Source organism: Schistocerca serialis, chromosome 3 (assembly GCF_023864345.2).
Source record: "Schistocerca serialis cubense isolate TAMUIC-IGC-003099 chromosome 3, iqSchSeri2.2, whole genome shotgun sequence".
NCBI classification, from domain to species: domain Eukaryota; kingdom Metazoa; phylum Arthropoda; class Insecta; order Orthoptera; family Acrididae; genus Schistocerca; species Schistocerca serialis.
This window is the reverse complement of record NC_064640.1, coordinates 133,907,147-133,930,061: the sequence shown is the minus strand read 5'-3', so window position 1 is coordinate 133,930,061 and position 22,915 is coordinate 133,907,147. Positions and strand designations below refer to the sequence as shown.

The following is a 22,915-nucleotide window of genomic DNA, read 5'->3' as shown; positions in this document are numbered from 1 at the left end:
TAGTGGTAACAAGACTTAACTGGGATTTACAAGTGGTTCCCATGACACAGTTTTCTTGCCAGGCAATAAATCTTCTCATCATGACCAGTTCTTCTGTTTCTAAAGTAACGACTTTCCCACCCATAAATATAGCAACAGTACTTACTATACCCGCCTTGTATGCCCATAAGCATACCAACGACTTTTATATCATCACATATGAGCCATTGACGCTTATCATAGTCGATGCTGTGCAAAATACCTCTCATCATGAAGTAACTTTCCTTTGTTAGGGCTACATATGTCAGAAGGATGAAAGAAGCATGTTGCTATTATGTAATAGCAAGGCTGTCAAACTAGTTTTTGAACAAACAATGAAAAGTCTCCTGTCATCCTGTTTGTGTATTATATTGAGTTCTCACTTCAAATCTTCAATATCCATAGAGTATGACATTACACTTGTTGTTCTGCGAAACCTTTAGAGTGGTTTTTGACGTTGGCAAAAAGTACATACCCGAGTTGCATGTTGTTCCACTCCATGAAATGACAAGTTAATAGTTTGGCCTATGTTTTGGAATGCCCAAGTCTCTAAAAAGATCACCAAGTTCACTTTACATGATTTTGTTCATTTCACTAGACGATGGTGGTGCAGAGGTGGCATCATTAGGTGTGGAAGGATGGAATGTATCTGATAGGTCTTCATCTTCACTGTCATTCAAAAAGCATATTGTTGTGGCTAATGGAGGATCTGGAACTGGAAGACGTGCTCCATCGCATCACACTTGGTATAACAGAATGCTGTACGATACTCTTCTTTTTATTGTCAAATACTTTATTGAGCTGAGGCGCCAAGCAGAAGTAGCAATCTGTTACGCAGTTTGTAGGTTCATACAAAATGACTTGCACTGTAAAACACATGGAAACTTTCTTTTCCTTTCATCCACACATTTGATGAACATGTTGTCTGTCAAACAGGAGAAGCCCGTGTTTTTGTTGGTCCCCCTACACAGCACTCGAAACACAGGAAATAACGTTTTTTCACTGCTTGTGCCAATGTTTGTTTCCTTTGTCCAAAAATTGCATCTCCACGTATGTAACAAAAATTGTTGGGGTTATTAACATATCTGCAGGGCATAACAGCAGTTTTGATTCCATGCGGTAACTCAGAAACACACACAACAGTCACAACACACAATGCAACATGAAAACAGGAGCTAAAAAACAAAAATTGTCATTTTCATATTCAGCATAGCAAACTCTATAGAGACTAAATTTTTTCTTTATGTAAAAATTTCATTGGTGAACAGTGTTATTCAACACTACAACGTCATGAGATAGGTGGAGTACTTCCATGTTGACATACATATACGTGCATGTCACTTCCAGGTTTGGGAGAGAGTAACTATCAGTTGCCAAATACACATACTGATTACTTTTTCAACAAGTACATGGAAGACAACACATAGTAATGGTATATGGAGGAAGGATGGTGAAAATAACCAGAAACACATGGGGGGGGGGGGGGGGGGGCGATAAAGCCAATAAGGAAAGATGTATATAGGACAACAAAAATAACAATAATAATAATAATAATAATAATAATAATAATAATAACAATAAATTGAATGAATAAATAAAGTAAAACTAAACAGAGAAGCCAAACCTTAGGGGAAAAGAATAACAAAGATAAAAATGCAGAAGTGGATATTATAGCCTAACACTGAGTAATATTTAAGTGCATCATATTAAAATAATGATAAGTCCTGAGACTGCCACCAGTTTTTTGAAGCATTTTAGCTGCCATGGAGAATGTCCACCACCAGCAAAAGAAAGAAACTTGAAAACATGCAACAAATGTTGAACCAGGCTCCCAAATTCTACATACATGGAGAAGTAATGTTTTTTTCATATAAGCTCATTACATATGTTTACCTCTCATCAGTATCAATCTTTGATAGATAAAGTAAAGATCTGATGGTATATTTTGAGATCTTCAGAAAGGTGTCAAATTTCGAAGGGGAGGGATTGAATATAAAAATCGAATGAAAAGATGATGCACTGGGAGAAAATTAGCACATTATGAACTGGAGGGAAAGTGACACGTTGTGGGGGAAAGCTGATGCATTGTGCAGAAACGCTGATCCATTCATCATAGTTGGATGGTTGGATGGGGGGGGATTGTAAAGGTAATGTGTCACAGAATTGAGGTAGAGGGCATGACGCTTCACAGGGTTGCGAAGGGAAGTGATGTGTCACAGGGGTGAATGGAGGTGACGCATCACAGGTGCAAAGGGAGGTGATGCAACAAAGGCAAAGGCAGGAAGTTGGTAAGTCTTCGGGGAAGAAGTGATTGTGATCAGGCACACGGATGCGGAAAAATGACACACCATGGGGCAAAACTAAAATATAGTGTCAATATAATAGAATTCCATACACAGCATTTCAGTTGGTTCAGTATTCCAAAGCAGAAGATGCTTGCCTGCATAATACACAACCATGGCTGCGACTACCTTCTAAACATAAGATAAAAATAAAAGTTATAAGAATTGTGAACTGATTGTTACCTGTACATCCTGGATAACGCCCTTGAAGTTAACATCGCAAGAATTACTGTTGCAACCTCTGTTTGTAGTGGAGTTTGTAAGTCCTACTGTTTGACTTACTGAGGGGTAACCTCCAAGATACAGCCTCTGTACGTCTAAAAATCCTGTTGCACTGATTGTTTTACGAAAGTGTTCTGTACCATTTATCTTCACTTGTACTAATGTTACATTTCGTACCACCTGTGAACCATGTACATAAACAGTTCATGTCATACACTCAATAATCATAACTAAATACTTCTCTCCAAATAATTAAAAAATAAAGCCTAATAATCTACTAGGCAACAAATATCCCTGTTATAAAAACAGACACAGACCTGAATGAGATGGTAATTTCCATCAGCCAGTTTCAAACTATTGACATTCCATGATTCTGGGTTTGATTCTGGAGTACCGTTCAACAGTATGCACACATTAAGTGCACCATCAGATAAATGTGCCGCAATAACAGTTTGATTTGGACTTCCAACTGATGTCATATAAAATATGGCCCCTTTGTCTTGCTTTGTGCGTATAAACATTGATATATCTATAATACTTCTTATAGCTCTACGTGAGGCCTCGTTTACATCAACTGTCACAAGGCTAGTTGTGATATTTTCATGACCAAACGTAGCAGCTGTCAAATCTAAAACAATAGTAAGAGAAAATTAAAGTATCCTGAAATAAAAAATGCACACACAAACAAGTCAATCTACAGATCATATTTTATTAGCAATTGCTCCTCATACGTTCAGTCCAAGTGTACTGGAATGCAAAATATGTTCTGACAACTAATTATTTTTTATTTTTAGTTTGCACAATTATATTAAGACATAATCTATCTAAAATACACAGCTCTGCAAGATTTAAGGATGAGCTAGATACAATATGTAACCTACTTAGTGGAATGAATGAAAGTGCAGGAGTATGTTGTCAGAGACCTCCCGGTTGTGCACAGAAAGTTGGACATCACATAGCATGAGATCAGCACAACCATAGCACCAAATGGGGTTGGCCGCACAACAAAAGGCAGTTGAGGAAATGGGAAAAGACAGAGTGTGTCAATCAGCAAGCAATTACAGTGCACTGTAGTGGTGGTATTCATCACAACATGGCCTGGAGATAACATTTGGATGACTTCACATGGCAAAAAATCATTAGGGAACAGGAAGGAGGACAAAGTGTGATGAGTGCTGTACAGGAGTTTGATGTTGCTCACAGCACTGTTTCACATGCATGGGAGTGTACTGAACCACAGGAACTGCTGCCTGAAGAACAGGTTGTGGTGACCATGGCAAATTACAGCAGCAGATGACCACTACATCGTGCAACAGGCAAGAATGGACCCACATCAGGCAGTGGGTGCAATTGCAAACACATTTAACAGGACTGCAAGGCACACAAACCTTACAGTCCAAAGTAGTACAGTGACTGCATGGGAGTGGTCTCTTTGTCCATCGACCAGCATACCGTCTTCTATAGACCCTAGCACATTGGCGACAAGGTTTACAATGGTGCCGCTAAGAGCACAGAGACTGGACCAATGAAGAGTGGGGTCATGTGTTGATCTCAATGAGGGCAGATTCAGTCTGACTGGTGATTCTGGACAAGCCCTCATATAGCGATAGGTAGTAACATGTAATGCATCCAGGAACATTGTCGAACATGATCATTTTGGCAGCCCAAGGATCATGGTGCAGGGAGGCAATGTTGCATGGGCATACTGAGCTCCAAATCTTTGAACATGGTACACTCAATGGTCAATATTATTGTGACACTGTACTCCTTCCTAATTTATGTCTTTTCAGGGGTGCATCTGGTCCTGACTTAATTTTTATGGATGACAATGAGTGACCACATTGAGCATCGCAGATTGAGGAGCTCTTAGAAAGAAAGGATATTTGGTGAATTGACTGGATGTGTGGGATGCACTTGGGAGATGTGTTGCACCATGTCCACACATGCCAACAACCACCCAGCAGTTGTCAACCACATTGATGGAGGAATGAAACATCCACCATAACAACTATTTGCCAACTTTGTGGTCACTATGGAAGCACACTGTAGAGCATGCATTGATGCCTGTGGTGATCACACACCCTATTAAGAACTACGTCCTGCCTTTTGTAATGTGCATGAGACCATCATAAATCATGGTGACTTCAATATAATTATTGTCTTTGAATTGTCATTCCTGTTCATCTCTCTGCCTATTTCTTTCCGTAACCTTATGTACAGTTTTTTCTATGTATAGTCCAAGTTTCATTGAGCTATGGTACGTGGCAGAGACACATCATGCGAAAGATACTACCATCCTTAAGTTTTGCGCATCAATGTATTTTGAAGTTCTTTCCAAGACATACACAAGTTAAATTAAACAATGCAGCTCAACATGATATAATCAGTATTTATTTTAATGAGCATGAAGGAAAACCTAGCAACATTCAGTTATATTTGTCTGTCAAAATTATGAGACACATAACCAAGTGACACTGTGTTCCTCAAAATAAGGAGATATAAAACAAAAAGATACTCAACATTCACATTACATGTAAGCAACTAAGCAGTTGTATCACACTGAATGGCAGTTCTCCAGTCATTAAATTCAAATACAAACAAGAAGCACATTCCTTTGCTGAATCCTATATTTGTTTGCTCATCAATGGATGCACCACACACACAAACAAACAAACAAACAAACGCACGCGGAAGGGGAGGGGGAAGGGGAGGGGGGGAGGGGTTAAACAAAGCTGTATTGTCCAAGGCAACCAATTTATGACAGCACTGCAACTTGATGGGGTGAGAGTGTTGATCAGAGCAGGCGAGGGGAGAAACCTGGTAGGGAGCAGCAACAGAGTTGGGGAAAGATGGCTGATGGCTGGGAAAGAGAGGCAGTAGGAGCATGGGACTACACCTGACAAACTACCTCCTTACATGTAACTGCTTTTCCTTTGAGTGAAATATATACAACCAAATTTGGATATGGACACCTGCATGGCAGCCTACTATGCCAATCCATTAATGCACCATCTAGAAGAAACCTTCCCAACCAACCAAAATTCCTTGTCTGGTTGAGTTTCATTGATGGTGTATTCATGATCTGTATCCAGGGCCAAGACACTCAATGTTCATTCCTCCAAAGCATTAACCATTTCTCTCCAATCTGCTTACCTGGTCCTCCTCAGCTCAGTGTGTTATCTTCCTGGACATTGACCTCCACCTCTACAATGGCTCCACAAAAACAACTATCATACCAAGCCCACTAACCATCAACAGTACCTGCATTTTGATAGCTGCCATCTCTTACACATTAAAGAGTCTCTCTCATACAGGCTGGCCATCTGTGGATGGTGCATCTGCAGTCACAAGCAACCACTTGCCCAGTAGCTGGAAGTCTTAGTAAGTTTTACACAGACAGGCAAGACACCCAAACCAAGTGAGCAAACAGATTTCCCATGACATATCAACAGGTTCCCCCAATCCTCGAACCACTTCAATTAACCAGCTACGAAGGAGAAGCTGATCACCACAAATATCATTCTGGACTGGAACATGTTCAAAAATGAGGAACATTCTACTCACAATTCTACTGATCCCTTACAAATTCGTAATCCACTGCCCACCCACCCTACACAATATTCTAGTCTACGTCACACCTACTCTCAAGCCCTTGCCACATGGGGCATACCTGTGTGAAAGACTCATGTGTATAGACATGTCCAATGCACTCACACAGCCCATCCTGCTCTAGTCCTGTCACATGCATATCGTATGCTATTTAGACAACCATGGGTACTCTCAAGGCCCTATGCCATCATATTTATGGGCCAACTGGAGGAGTCCTTTCTATCTAATCAACACTTAAAACCCCTTGTCTGGTTCAGATTCATTAGTGACACTTTCATGATCTGGAATCATGGCAAGGACAATCCTTGCTCTTTCCTCCATAATCTCAACACTTATTCCCAAATCCACTGTACCTGGTCCATCTCAACTCAACAAGCCACCCTCCCAAACATCAATCTCCACTTCCCAGATGGCTCCAAAAATATGCCTGTTCACACCAAGCAGACTAATCGCCAACAGTACCTCTACTTTGACAGCTGTCACCCATTCCATTTCAAAAAGTCTCTACCTTACAGCCTCACCACCCGTGGACACATCTGCAGTGGAAAGCACAAGTTGTTGAAACATACTGATAACCTAACCAGATCTTTTATTGACAGACAATATCCTATCCAGCTCATTTATAAACCCCACCTACAGAATATCCTTGTCCATCCCTATTCCAACCCTGCTTCCAATCCTGCCCAACCCTTGCGATCACCAAGACCTGTCTCATACACCGACTCACCATCTCCCACAGCAATCCAGTCACAGGCATTTACTCCCTCATAAAAGGTACGGCTTCATGTCAATGCAGCCATATTATATATCAGCTCTGCTGCAATTACTTACAGTAGTCTATGTGGGCATAACAAGCAATCAACTGTCTACTCACATGAATGGGCACTGCCAAACTGTGGCAAACTGCAGAACGTGACCATCCAGTTGCTGAACATGCTGAACACCACAACACAAATGGCTTCCACAGCTGCTTCAATGTAGGGGTCATATACATCACAAGTTTCTCTGAACTATACAGGTGGGAATGGTCTCTCTGGCATGTTCTGTGCTCTCACAATTCCCCTGGTCTAGACCTCAGCTAACTTGTTCCCCACCACCTCGCCTTACCTTTCTCCTTCGTCCATGCCACTCCTTCCCCATCCAGATCATGTGCTGCCTTGTCCCGTCACTCTTGCCCCCCCCCCCCCCCCCCATGCAGACTCTCTCTCTCTCTCTCTCTCTCTCTCTCTCTCTCTCTCTCTCTCTGTCTCCCACCCCCCCCCCCCCCCTCAAACTCTCTCCTCACTTTCTTCACCCTTCTCTTTTCCTCCCCCCCCCCCCCTCCCTGTCTCCATCATCATCTCCATATTTCTCTCCTTTTCCTCCCCTCACTCCCTATATCTACATCTATTACATTCTCTACTCTCTGAACCCCTTTCGTCTTTTTTGTGCAGCTGCTGAGTCACCAGTCAAAAGACCTGCCTCGCATTATCCTGCTACCTCCCCCATGTTTCATGTGTCCTTCCCTACCCCCTCCTCACCTCCTTCAGCCCAGAAAATTGCTTTCAATAATAGATAATCAATAACCAGTATCGTCACGGGTTTGGATGTCAGTGTGGTTGTATATGTGTACTTTACCTAAAAAAAGAGCAAGAACTTGATAGCTAGTGTGAATATTGTTTTCTGTTATTTATTTCTGTGTTCCATATCTGTCCACTATAAGTGAGTGGTTGCCCTCCCCTTATTTTGTGTATATCCTACCATATGCAGGGAGTCATACTACGTACCTGCTCTGCTGTAACTTCTGAACAGCACGTTATATGGACATAATCACAAACCAGTTGTCCACCCGAATGAGAGCATCTCCAAATTTTGGCCAGGAGCAGAGTTGATCACCTAGTTGCAGAAAGTGCTGCTAAGTACAAAATGCTCCATTTCAATGGCAGCTCCATGTCCAGTGCTGTTCGTATTCGTTCCTCCAACATCAACTGCTCTGAATTATGTAGAGAGGAGTTGTCCTTTCACCATATCGTTTGATACTGCAAATCCCCCTGGACTCAATCTCCACTGGATCTTGCCCCACAGACACCTTACCAGTGCCCCATGACTCTAACTTCATTCATCCTGCACTGACACACACAGCCCTGTAGTCTCCCTCTCCCTCTGCTCTACGTCCAGCTGCCAACCCACCGCTCTACATCATTGTACACTGCACATGATTCACCCTACCTTTGGCCAAAACAAGCTCATTGGTCCCACTTTCCTATCCCCTGTGACTGCTTCCTCACCCTCCCAGCTGTCAGCCACCTTTCCCCTAGCCTCCTTCCCACTTTCCACCTTCCTTCTCACCTCACCCACTCCACACAACAAATCCCTCACCTCATTCAAGTAGCATTGCTGGCACAATATAGTTGGCAGGGACAATATAGCCTATAGACAATATAACCCAGCATATCAGATGAATTTGCAATTGTGAATAATCACTACCATCAGCTGTACAATGGAATGAAGACAATGAAAATTTGTGCTGGACCAGGACTCGAACCTGGATTTCCCGCTTAATGCAAGCGGTTGCCTTACCATTTGGCTACCAGTGCATGAGTCACAGCCAGGCCCAAACTTCCACAGCTCGTCAACCATGCGTCTAGTATCTGTACTCACACATCCATTATGTGTATTCCCGTACAGATCAGACGTTGTGTTTGAAAGTCGCATGTCCGGTATCGACAGATAAATACGATATTGCAGTGCCTGTGTTATTCTGATGATGATGCACTGTTTCATATCAGGTGTGGTTGCCGAAGTGCATGACCACCAGAATAACTCTCACAATGCAGTATCGTATTTATCTGCCAATACCAGGCACGTGACTTTCACGTACAATATCTGATCTGTACGGGAATACACATAATGGATGTGCGAGTACAGATTGTAGACGCATGGTTGACAACATATGGAAGTTTGGGTCTGGCTGTGAGTCATGCACGGATAGTCAAATGTTAAGGCAACTGCTCACAATAAGTGGGGATTCTGGGTTCGAGTCCTGGTCCAACACAAATTTTCATTGTCTTCATTCCATTGTCTTTCCCAGCAAGCTGAAGTGAAACAAACTTTTACAATTATTTGCTGAGTAAGCTCATTGAAAAGATGCAATTTTTCAACAAGTGTCACTCTCAGTTATAAGTTTCAGTATGGAGTCTGTATTGTCTCTGTATAGGTGGGGCTGGAAAGTGGTCTGTCCCCTTCTAGTGCTACAGGGTAAATGTCAAAGGGGGTGAGGACACTGCACCCAAGTTCCAGCACAGACATTTGGGCTCCATCTCATGTGCAGCTTGTCATGTCACATGATTGGGTGTGTTAACAGTATATTGTGGCCAGTAATGGATCTCAAGCATAACTCTGTTGGTAGCCTTCACCTCTGTTTATGAACCCATCACTGCAAGCTGTGTTCAGTCATCACAATTTATCCTTGTTTTCTATCCTACTCATCACAGGTAGAACACTGGCAGTTTGATGACAGTGGAACTCAAGAAATGAACTGCTCGCCAGAAGCAAAGTCCAGAGCACAGTGAAGACATTGTCAGCATCTACATCTACACCTACACCTACATCCATACTCCGCAAGCCACCTGACGGGGTGTGGCGGAGGGTACCTTGAGTACCTCTATTGGTTCTCCCTTCTATTCCAGTCTCATATTGTTCGTGGAAAGAAGGATTGTCGGTATGCCTCTGTGTGGGCTCTAATCCCTCTGATTTTATCCTCATGGTCTCTTCGCGAGATATACGTAGGAGCGAGCAATATACTGCTTGACTCCTCGGTGAAGGTATGTTCTCAAAACTTCAACAAAAGCCCATACCGAGCTACTGAGTGTCTCTCCTGCAGAGTCTTCCACTGGAGTCTATCATCTCCGTAACGCTTTCGCGATTACTAAATGAGCCTGTAACGAAGCGCGCTGCTCTCCGTTGGATCTTCTCTCTCTCTTCTATCAACCCTATCTGGTACGGATCCCACACTGCTGAGCAGTATTCAAGCAGTGGGCTAACAAGTGTACTGTAACCTACTTCCTTTGTTTTCGGATTGCATTTCCTTAGGATTCTTCCAATGAATCTCAGTCTGGCATCTGCTTTACCAACGATCAACTTTATATGATCATTCCATTTTAAATCACTCCTAATGCGTACTCACAGATAATTTATGGAATTAACTGCTTCCAGTTGCTGATCTGCTATATTGTAGCTAAATGATTAGGGATCTTTCTTTCTATGTATTCGCAGCACATTACACTTGTCTACATTGAGATTCAATTGCCATTCCCTAAACCATGTGTCAATTTGCTGTAGATCCTCCTGCATTTCAGTACAATTTTCCATTGTTACAACCTCTCGATATACCACAGCATCATCCGCAAAAAGCCTCAGTGAACTTCCGATGTCATCCACAAGGTCATTTATGTATATTGTGAATAGCAACGGTCCTACGACACTCCCCTGCGGCACACCTGAAATCACTCTTACTTCAGAAGACTTCTCTCCATTGAGAATGATATGCAAACAGTCCATGGAGATCTGAATTATAGAACACACACAGGCAATGTCAATCACTTTGCTATCAATGGTGCATACTGAAGGCTTCATAGAATACCACAAAGCGCAAGACTAGTGTAGGGCCACAATATTTACAGACACTGTTACATCAGTGGGCAGGCCCACCTGAAATGCCAGTGGCAGTGCCCTCTGCCAGAGCAAGTGCAGACATTCTTTGGCACCAAAGTGCCTCTGACCTTTTCTCCATATTGATACTGATGCTGGGAATCTGAATCACTGTTAGGCACTAGGCTTTCTATGTGACATGAACGGACCTGGCATGCTCCAAGCACCGCTACAAAAATTAGTGTTATGTCTGCCCAATACACCACAGCCTGCACTCATATTTAGTTTTGTGGGTGCCTGGTATATGCAGTTCCACTGGATCCCAGGCCAAGTCACCTAGATCACTGATTACCTGTGATAAAGTCTGTCACTTGCTCTCTTCTTATGTTCACATTGTCTTTTTAATTTGTTTGTTAGTAAGGTTCTTACATCAACATTCACTAACAGATCATCCTTGGCATGTCAAATGTCCTTAATTGATCACACAAAACTGCAAGAGTTCTTCACATAATGGACACAGCATCTAACTAAAGACTTCAACAGTTTTGCCACATATTTGGGCAGTCCAGAGGTGAACAAGCTCATGTTGTTTACTTTTGGCTACTGAGATGTTTGTACTTTTGCAACACCATAAGCAAGGGTTGCTGCATGCCTGGTGTTCGCAGTATTTAATGTGGGTACGGGCTACAGTACATCATGCAGACACAATAGTGCATTCTGCAGTGCTGCTTGGAGCATGCTAGGTCCATTCACCTCATATAAAGATAAATTTGTAATTGCAGAACAACACTTTTATGATAGCCACATGTTTAATTCTGAACTGTATAGAGTGCTGTGCAAAGGAACCCACTGAAATTGGGTCCAGTGATGGTCTGGTAAGTCAAGAATCAAGCAAGCATGCAAATACACACAGGATGAAAATGGTGATGTAACAAATATGACCATTCTCCCCTCAACCACATTCCCTTCAAAATCTGATATATTCACAATTCTCATTACACTTTTAAACAGCTTCTGATTTTTACAACTAGTTTGGCTGAAAACACCCAGTTCTTTGTTTCAATCTTCCTTTTTTAATTTGTTTGTAAGTTCTCATGTGATACTGAGTGTTACAGCAAAGAATGAAAGAGTAAAGATCCCACAGAACTGTAAAATGGGGTGAATAGGAACAAGTTGCGGAAATCAACAAAACTTCTCAAAAAGTTCAACTGTAGGGTGTTGGAAGACTAATGAGAATATCATACAAAGATTTGTTTGTCTAGTCTGGTAGTGAAACAAACTAGCAGGAAAATTACTAATTTCGAAATTGGCAAGACTGCCAGTTGATATTTTGTTCACTCTACGAGAAATATTGGCTGTGGTGCTGAATTTGCTTACATCAAACATGTTGGAAGACTAATGAGAATATCATCGAAAGATTTGTTTGTCTAGTCTGGTAGTGAACCAAACTAGCAGGGAAATTATTAATTTCGAAATTGGCAAGACTGCCAGTTGATATTTTGTTCACTCTATGACAAACATTGGATGTGGTGCTGAATTTACTTACATCAAACTTTATTTGTAAGTACCAATCTAAAATGTATTGTTTTAAGTTGAGTACATGGCCAGCAAATTGGCAACCCTGTTCCATTAACCAATACTTCAGTTTTAAAATATACTTTAATTTGTCTTGTTTTTTGGCTATCTGAAAATGTAGGATTCTGTTTTTGGAATTTTTGGTGTGAATAGAAACAGTAATCATCAGTGTTTCTTTAGAAGAACACCAAGAATTAGACGGAAATAAATAACCACCTGTCACTGTTCTCAACCCAGGAAATTATGTTGTGATATGGAAAAGTATATGGAAAAAGTAAGCAGACATTTATAATGTATGCATGTAAAAACTTTTACTTAGAAGGTAAAGGTTATGTTGATTTATTTTTAACAAGGCCAATTAATCATGTTTATTTTAACAGATGAGAAGTCATGTTTTAGTCAAGGAGATGATGTTCAAAAGCTCTTTTCTACTTCTGGGGGTACAACTTGTAGATTTAAAGACATTTTCAAATACGGTGTCAGTGACTTTTGCAATGTATTAACAAACATGCCCATTTCATCAATTTACTGTTACAATAAAATTATTGTAGATATAATAATTTTTATTTGGAAAACATACTAAAAAACCACAACCACAACCACAACTATGTTATTTCTTAGTCTCCTAGATCCAGACACTCCCTGCAGGGTGAATAGAATCACCACATTTATTTTTTTCTAAGCTAGGTCCCAAATCTAATAATAAGTCTAATGTTAGACACAAGACTTATAATCCCATACATTTCTGATTTTCCCATTGTTTAAAAAAAAATATCAATTTTTTCCTTCTAAATCTGGAAACTGTTTCTACTATTCAGGAACAATGGAAGATTAGGGTTTAATGTCCGTTGACGTCAAGGTCATAAGAGACGGAGCACAAGCTCGGAATATTTCAAGGATGGGGAAGGAAATCATCCATGCCCTTCCAAAGGAGCCATCCCAGCATTGCCTGGAGCAATTCAGGGAAATCACAGAAAACCTAAATCAGAATCGCAGGGTGCAGATTCGAACTGCTTTCCTCTTGAATTCGAGCCGTGTGTGCTAATCACTACACCACCTCAATTGGTCTGTTTCTACACACTCCATTTTGCAGTGCAGTTGAGGTGTTTAGCAGTAGACAGACAAATAATCAAGAATGAACTAGAACTAAGCCTTTGGACAAAATCCTTTATCCTTCCTCACAAGAACACACACACACACACACACACACACACACACACACACAGCGTGCACCGTTTGTCACTCGCTCCACCCCCATACAGCCACTTAATGTCCAAGGGTGAAGTACTGTGCAGTGGAGTGAGTAAGAGGTTTGTGAAATACTATTTGGACACTGGTAACATGCTTTGTTCATTGTTTCTAACCCACAGCTAGTACCAGGGATTTCTTTGCTTTGAATATTGTTATGTTGTGATTCACAAATGCAGTACAAATCAATGAAAGGAATTAGTGTGTCAGTAAAGATGTAGCGTAACATTATTTAATTATTAACATCGCTGTTGTGTGTTACGTTCTTTGGATTTTAAAGCTGGCACTGTTAAAATGAAGTGCATTTGCAAGAGATCCACTATTCTTCATTTCATAATAATTCTTCAGTTGTTTAGATTTATTCATTTTGATTTTGAAGAATATGTATAGCAGCAGAATGTCAATACAAGAAGATCATTAAAGTAATATTAAAAGTATATGTCTGGGAGGTCGATGTATTACACACTCATATTACTTACTGTTTTTCGTGTAAAATAATGAGTTTTATTGAACAAGATGTCAAAATATGTTGGGCAGATGTATCTGTCTCCCCAATCCTCTGCCCTAGCCTTCAGTAGCCCACGAATATGAGATCTCTGGTTGTCACTCCAATGTACAGTACTTCACACTCAGGCATTAGGGGGCTGAAGTGATGTAGAGTGAGTGACAAATATACAGTGTGCACGAAATTTAAAAGCTGTACCTTTAAAAGACTGTAACTGCATACTATCAGAATTATGGCCCAAATATTCATGTGGAATTGACCGGTGGGGCCGATATCTTGCATGTATGCGTTTTTCACCTTAAAATATTAGGTCAACCTGGTGATGTATTCTGGTCAGAAAGAGCTCACAGCCCCCCCCCCCCCCCTCGCCGCCCCCTCTTCTCCCCCCCACACAGTTACATTGTCCCAGCAATGTGGCCTGACTGGGCTTAGTTGAGCTGTAGGAATAGAAGAGATCTGAGTCACAAACAACGAGGAAATAGAAAGTGTAATCAGAAATAAATGGAATTTGATCATATGAACAAGTAGGGCAGCACATGGAGACTTGAAACTGAGAAGACACATCAGTCTTATCTAACAAAATAAATAAATATATATAGAAATTAATCACTTACTGAACTGGCATGTGTTTCCCAAATATGGCCTCTTGCAAATACATTTGAAGTCTTGCCAAAGGTCTGTACACTGACCTTCGTTGTGACATCGATTGGGATTGCACTGAGGCTCTCTAGGACACCCAACCTGTACATGTTGTAACATTTGATTAGGCAGATCCTGCTGTGGGTCTACCCACACCTCATTGATCATGACATCCTCCATACAACCAATGAAGAATGATGGTGTGTGGGTCAAAAGTTTTATGGGTACAACAGTTCCACCCAAATATGTGGCAGAAAAACTTGTGTGGGAAGAATTAGAATTTTCATTGAGTGTAATGGGATAAATTGTTTGTTCTTCATTAGCAGCCAATACCAGATGAGTTGTGTTGATAGCCACAAACACCTAAAATGAAAGACCAGCATAAAATGAGTAACACAGAACAACATTTCGTAACATTAATACTAATAAAACAACTATAAGAACAACAATAATCATTGTATTATACATGTACCTGGAAAGTTAACAGAAAGAATAAAATTTATTACTTTTTAGTAATCAACTTACAACAAAATTAAAAAACTTAAATAACAAGCACATAAAACAAACCTTTTGCCATTTGCTATCATTTAAATCAGATCCAATAAAAACACCCTCCCATTTATTAAGGAGGCTGGAGTGTAGATTTAAACGTCCTTCTGTAAGTTCCAGAACATAGAATGTCAACCCCATGCCAAATGCCAGTAGACCATTTGGTAATGTTGTCTTAAAACGAAACTGAATATCATAGCCTTCATCACGACTTGTATTCAGCATCATATATGCAGTGCCATTCATAGACATTGTAGTTATCTGCAAAATCAGAAGCAGGGTTCAAGTTAATTTATGAGATTAATGAATTATACTCTATCTAGATAAAATATGTATTATAAAAAATCCATAATCATTAGCACATCTTCTCACTTATATAAATGTCTAATATTTGTCTCACAAAGGGTGACACGGAACTTTGGTTGGCAACTTACAGGGACTCTTGCCTCAGAATAATTTATTTGGCAACTTACAGGGACTCTTGCCTAAGAATAAATTATAAGTAAACAAAAGCAATTAGTCTTATGACCTTATATGAAATAGGAGCACCAAACAGATACATAATGAACACTAGGTAGACTTGCTGTGATACAGTCTTCTTCTATTTGCTGGTTCAGTAACTTCCATGGCAAAACATACTTAGTCTGATGCCCAAGATGGTTGTTGACATAAAAAGGTGGGAGTGTCAACCAAATACACCTGGAAACCACTACACAGTCCCCACAACAGCCCTCAATGTTGCAGCAGCAGTCTCACCAGGCAGATAAATCTAATTAAAAAATTAATTTGATTGTTAAGAAAACCATCACCATTCAGTATCACGTCTGATGTGAGTGGAAAGATAATCTGAACTATGGTGGCATAATCATTAGTTCATTGGGCTTTGCTCATCCAACTCTTTCGTCAGAACTAACAAATAATTTTCCAAATAAAAAATTAAACAACCAAATTAACAGGTATGCATGTATTTTTATCTAAAGGAACTTCCAAAAATGGAAATAATAATAAGAGTGAAGCCTTTAATAAAACCAAGAAAGAAAAACTTATATAATTCTGATCACTGAATATACTCTAGAATCTATCATAAATTCAGTTATAGAAGGATCTTACAACTTTAACTTAACAACACCTGCTTTTTGTGTGCATGCTATTACTGTCAAATGTTACCTGCTATGTTAATCTCTGCAAGCAATGGATTTATTCTGATATGAGTCTCCCAGTTAACTAACAACCAGCCTCATCAGAATCTTCATACCCTACAGGTGCTCTACTAATTGCATTCATTAAGTGAAGCAGTGTAGGGTTCTGATCCCATTTCTTAAACTGAAATATTTTCATGTAACTGTCAGAGGAACATTGCACATATTATGCATTAACACACATTTAATAGAAAGTATAAACTGCTTTATAAAGCCTCCTGGTTCTCTATCTCATTCTCCTAAACAAATGTTTGCCTTCCTTAAACTGTCTCAACAACACTACATGAAAGCCACCTGTCAACTGGCCAAACTCTTGTTACATCTCCATTGGACCCTTAAACATGTCTAGATTTTCCTCCTCAGCCCCAAGCCTATTATAAATGTAACCTGCATACACATCTATCCATAATCACTGTTTCAGTCCCACCACTTACAACACCTACTCGAAATGGAAAGTCTTATGACTAAGTGAAACTTACTTAGTCACGTGACTTGTGTAAAGTTATAACACTGCAATACATTACAAAAAGTCATTGAAAATTAATTAGTGCACACAAACCACTAGCACAGTAAACTTTTGCAATACTGTAAGAAACAAAAGATATGATTTAGTTGATTTAGGAAATTCTGGCCTCACTACATTGAAACTTCCTAAACATTTCACACTCTTCCCAAGTCATTAACCTTCCACATGAGCCGCACAATAAATTTCACCTCTTCTTGTCAGTTTTACTCTTAACAAGAAAGGAAGAAGGTAGAAGATTAGGGTTTAACAATTCATTAACATGAAAGTCATTACAGATGAAGCATAAGACCAATTAGGACAATGTTCCTTTACAAAAGAAGTATTAAACTTTTATTAAAAGGACTTTGTGTCTAACATTTCAGCAAGCCGAATGGTAGAGGCCAGATGTCAGTTGACTACAGTAGTTTCTCAGGCTCCAAGTGTTCAACTGTGTTTCCTATTTTATAGGATTATGCAGAGCTTTCGCAGGTGAGCAGATTACTTGAGGTGCAAGGCAGAGAACCAAATATGGAGCAATTTATACATTATATGTGTACCTTCATAAAAATATTTAATGTAAGTAAAACAATGCTTCATCTATTCCTGATTTTAGTAGTCTCGTCATAGATTTTCTGTTTGTATAAAAAATTGAAAACCACATTTTCACATGTGCATTTCTTATAACATCTTTATCCTCTTACGCCACAGATAGAAAATGAATAACTTAAAAAAAGTAAATCTGGCATCATACCAGTGATTTACTAGGCATAGTGCTGTTGGAGTTCATATGCCATTGCCTTCCTCTGACCTCTGCACAGATTTACCTAGCCAGTTATACTGGGTTTACAATTTAACATGGACTCAAAATCACAGAGCAACTCGGCATTCTTCACATTAAAAAACATTGACAGAAATGAAAGAAGTGATAAGTGACAATATCATACAAGTGGCCAGGGACCAAACCCTAGACCTATAGATGCACAGTCTGGCACGTGACTGTTGAGAAACTGCACTACACAATGAACTGTCTTTATTGTTCATAGTTGTTATGAAGTTTCAAAATTAAGAAACCTACTGTGCTTAATCCAGATAGTTACCATCTGGTTCACTTTAGATCATATGTTTCCAGATACGAAACATAGCAAACATATTGAAATTGTTTTTAAAATTGGAATGAGAGCCACATCTTGTTCCAATGTGAAGTAAATACCTTTTGCATTGTAGTGGTATGCTGTTCTAAATTGGACTCATAGCTGTTCTTGCACACTAAGCTGAATTCGTTGACGTGTTCTGTGTTGGTGTCAGGATAAAAATTGACATTACTTTGTATTAACAGATACTTTCATTTTATTTAGGAGTCAATTAGAGACAGACTACTGCAGATCCAGTGGCTTATTTATCTAAATCCTGAGAAACTGAAGTCATACCACAGATGATATTTCATAATCAACATACACAACAGAAATGAGCAGAATTCCCATATACAGGTTTCTGAAAGAATAACTTCACAATGAAGAGCCTTCAGTAACAACTGAAGTTCTAATGATTAAACTGTGCTTCAACATGTACACTGGTGAAGTAAGAACACTATTGAAAAGACAGGAGACAGATTTTATTATTAGTTTTCCATTCAGTTCACTATCTTGCTTTTGCCAAAAACAGCCGCTATAGTTACTATGAAATTTCATAATCTGTTTGAGACACTGAAGTGAGGTTTTTGGAAAATTATGGGTGAGTGTTTTGCTATTCAGTTAATACTGATAGTAATTTAATTTACCGAGATGGAAAAGCAATGATAGTCCCTCCTCTCTCCTCTTTGATCCTTGCACCTTTTAAATAACATTCGACAATTCAAAAGCTCATAGAAATAGAAGTATAGTGAATCAGCAATATTTACAGTAATGTTTTTCCCAAAAAAAGGAGGAGACTGTCCTAAATATGATGCTGAAGTCAACCTGCACAATGTAATTCGATTTCCATTTCCAGCCCAACTGGTCTGAACTATTCTTCCACATAGAAACTATGAATAACTGGATCTTATGCCTTGGCAGAAAACCATGTTTGCCTCCATCTTGTAGACTAACTGGCTAAAAGTATGGTCTTAGGGTTCTGAGATTGACACCACATCCCTGGCATTTTACTGCATAGAACTTACACTGGCTCAGCTAGAGGGTAGGCAGGAAACAACAATAAAAATATACACTGGCACTAGAAGTAAGAATGACACAGAAAATCGTAAATCTAACTTCATCATCATAGAAGTACAACGTTTTGAGATGAACAAAGGAAGTAAAGAAGTGCAGGAGAATATATGTGTAGTAGAAAATAACAATAACTGTTTCACAAAATTTTGGCAGCAGTTGAAGTGGGCACACAGGTGAAAGTGAACATGACTCGGATAAAATTCACAAGTATCTTCACATGGCATAGCATGTTTTACAAAAATTTCAGTGTTTTTGTACCAACAATTATTTTTATACTTTATTAGGTAATTTGTCCCTTTGCAACACTTACTGTGCATGAACTAACACACATATTATAGCTTATTCTATATACTTCACTGGCTAAAGATCAATTTTGATGATGTTGTTGTTGTTGTTGTTGTTGTTGTCTTCAGTCCTTAGACCAGTTTGATGCAGCTCACACACTAGTTCATTCTGCTGAAGCCTCTTCAAGTCAGCATGACTACTGCAACCTACATCTATTTGAATCTGCTTACAATACCCAAGCCTTGGTCTCCTGCAACAGTTTTCACCCCCACACTTCCTTCCATTATCAAATTAATGATTCCTTGATGTATCAGGATGTGTACGATCAAAACATCCCTTATTTGAGTAAAACTGTGCTACAAATTTCTTTCATCCCCAATTTGATTCAGTACCTCCTCATTAATTATCCAATATACTCACTACACTCCATACAAATGCCTTCAGAAAAGACATCTTAATGTTTAATGTCAGCAGGCATAAAAGTTTTTATTTCTTCTCCCTGAATTTTATTCCCCAAAATTTTCTTTTTTTTTCCTTTACTGTCTGCTCGATGTAAAGAATAAACAATATTGGGGAGCAGCTAGAACCCTGCCATACTACCTTCTCAACTACAGTTTCCCTTTCATGTCCTTAAATTCTCACAAGTACAGTCTGATTTCTGTATAAGTTACAAATAACTTTTTGCTCTCTGTATTTTATTGCTGGTACCTTCAGAATTTTCAGCACCTGCCTTCTTTAGGATTGTAGTTATTACATCCTTATTGAAGTCAGAGTATTTTGCCTCTTTCATATGTATCTTGCACACCAGATGGAATAGTTTTGACACAGCTGGCTCTTCCAATAATCTGAAGGAATGTTGTCTACTATAGCATCTTGTTTCAACTTACGTCTTTCAGCGCTCTGACAAATTCTTCTTGCAGTATTGTATCTCCCTTCTACTGCTGAAGGAATGTTGTCTACTCTAGGATCTTGTTTTCAATTAAAGTCCTTCAGTGCTCCGACAAATCCTTCTTGCAGTATCATATCTCCCTTCTACTACTTCTCCTTCTATAATGCTGCCTTAAGTTTGTTTTCTTTGTCCAGACCCTCTATATATTTCTTCCAAGTCTCAGTTCTGCCCTTCTTTGCTTAGTAATGGCTTGCCATCTGAGTTTTTAATATTCACACAAGTGCTTCTCTTTTCTCCGAAGGCCTCTCTAATTTTCCTATAGGTGGCAACCATCTTTCGCCTCATCACGCATGCTTTTAGAGGTTTGCAGTTCATGTCTAGCCATTCCTGGTTTGCCATTTTACACTTTCCATTAATCTCATTTTTTTACATGTATGTATTCCCTTCTTCCTCCTCAATTTGCTGCATTTTTATATTTTCTCTTTTTGTCAAAGAAATTCAATATCTCTTGTGTTACCTACAGATTTCTACTAGGCCCAGTTGATCCTCTGCTGCCTTCACTATTCCAAATGTGTTGCCACAACCACGATAGGGCAAGACTTCATCACCACTTTTCTGTCCACTCCCGATATGAACGCACAGTCCACAAACAGAGCAAAGTTGTTGAAATCAGAACACCAAATGAAAGCCAATAACATGAATGAGGAAGTCCACATACAAAGCAGGGTCAAAATTCACTAAGCATAATGGCGTGATCGATAGTAGCTCACGCAACAGAACTGTACTAGACTGAATCACAGCTGCCTGCCTGCCCCTGTTGCTGCAAGCAGCTCAGCCCATGTGACCTGCCATGCACACTCCTGGTGGCAATCGTTGACCACAAGCTACAGTGCCTCAGTCATGATCAATACCAGCCATTGGTGGGCATACTAAACCTGGCATTGGCCATCTGGTGGCACAGATAATTTGACTGTGAATACAAACTGTTGCCGGTGTCACATCAGCCTTCCAGTTTGTTTGCAGAGTATGATTCAAACATATATATAACAGATTGTTGTTTATGGATCTAGGTATGTATTGTTTCGATGAAAGTTTTAATGGTTAACAGGTTTAAAGGCCACTGTTATTCAATGCTTAAGAAACTATCAGCAAAGATAGTTATGTGGATATCCATTTCCATTATCTACTTATTGACACAAATCTATCACTGCTGACTGAGTTATATAATCTCGCTATAATCACTGGGTGCACAGCTTTCGTTGCAATGCTTAGTGAACAGAGATTATCAGTCATTACTGGCTGTTGTTGAACTACATATACTGCATGTTCACAGCAAATAGTCTGAACGTTTTTTCCTTACTCTGCTGCTAACTGTTTATGAAATACTTTAAAATTTTTTATGTCACATTGCTGATTTTTTTTAACCCAACTTTACCAATGGAAAAAGTTATTTTGAACTTCAGTATGGGAGTAGTGCAGTTACATATTTGTTATAATGTTTTGAGGAACACTGGATCTCATTTTCTCCCTCCATCAGTTAATGGAGAAATATTGGGAAAAAGGAAAGGACTTGATAGTAGTATTCGTAGATTTGGGAAAAGCATATGACAGTACACCAAGGGATAAAATATGGGAATGCTTGAGAAAACATAATGTTCCTGATTCATTAATTAAAAAAGTCCATATGCTGTATGATGGTTGCGAGATCAGTGTACAAGTAGGGCGTGGAATCAAAATGGTTTAAAGCAAAGAGATGTATTCAGCATGGCAGTTCACTCTCCCCTTTACTCTTCATTACACTTATGGACACAATCATGAAAGAAAACAAGGAAGAAGAAAATGAAGATCTCAACGCTTTTATTTTTGCTGATGACATCGCCACTTGGGGAGAGACAGAAAAGGAGGATCACGGGAGACTAGATTACTGGAACACAAAATTTTAAAAAATAAAGTTAATTGTGAGTAGGAACAAGACAGTGGCAACGAAGATGAGCAGGACATCCACACCTTGTCACATCATACTGGAGTGGGAGAAGGTTGAATGTGTGAAAAGCTTCAATTATCTGGGTAGCATCATATCATGCAATGGAAGTTCTGAACTAGAAGTCTTAAACAGAATAACAAAAGGATATAGCTTCTTCCACCAGGTACAAAACCTGCTCTGGGACAAGGAAGTCCCTGAAAGAGCCAAACAGACCATGTATAAGACATATCTCCTGCCAATCATGATGTATAGTCTAGAGGCCAGTGTCACAAATAAGAGAGAAGATAGTCAAATACAAGCATGTGAAATGAAGTTCCTTAGGTCAGCTCCACAAAAAACTAGGAGAGAGAGAGAGAGTACGGAATGATTTTGTATCGAGAGACCTGCAGATGACATTGACTTCAGAGGAGGGAATGAGTACTTTGAGATTGAAGTGGTTCGGTCATGTGAAGCAAATGCACCCGACTATAACTCCACACCAGTATTTGGAGATGGAGGTACCAGGAAGAAGAC

The 22,915-nt window shown here is 39.6% G+C and overlaps 1 protein-coding gene across 1 annotated transcript in view; it reads right to left on the bottom strand.

Annotated features, from left to right (window-relative positions):
• LOC126469832 (protein crumbs) overlaps positions 1–22,915 on the bottom strand; it is a 346,090-nt gene that overhangs the window by 90,730 nt on the left and 232,445 nt on the right. Inside the window, exons 19-22 of the mRNA XM_050097122.1 lie at positions 15,355–15,597; positions 14,763–15,150; positions 2,900–3,210; positions 2,544–2,762 (exon numbers count right to left, since the gene is read on the bottom strand). Coding sequence (XP_049953079.1) covers positions 2,544–2,762; positions 2,900–3,210; positions 14,763–15,150; positions 15,355–15,597 — 1,161 coding nt within the window. The remainder of the gene's footprint in view (positions 1–2,543; positions 2,763–2,899; positions 3,211–14,762; positions 15,151–15,354; positions 15,598–22,915) is intronic.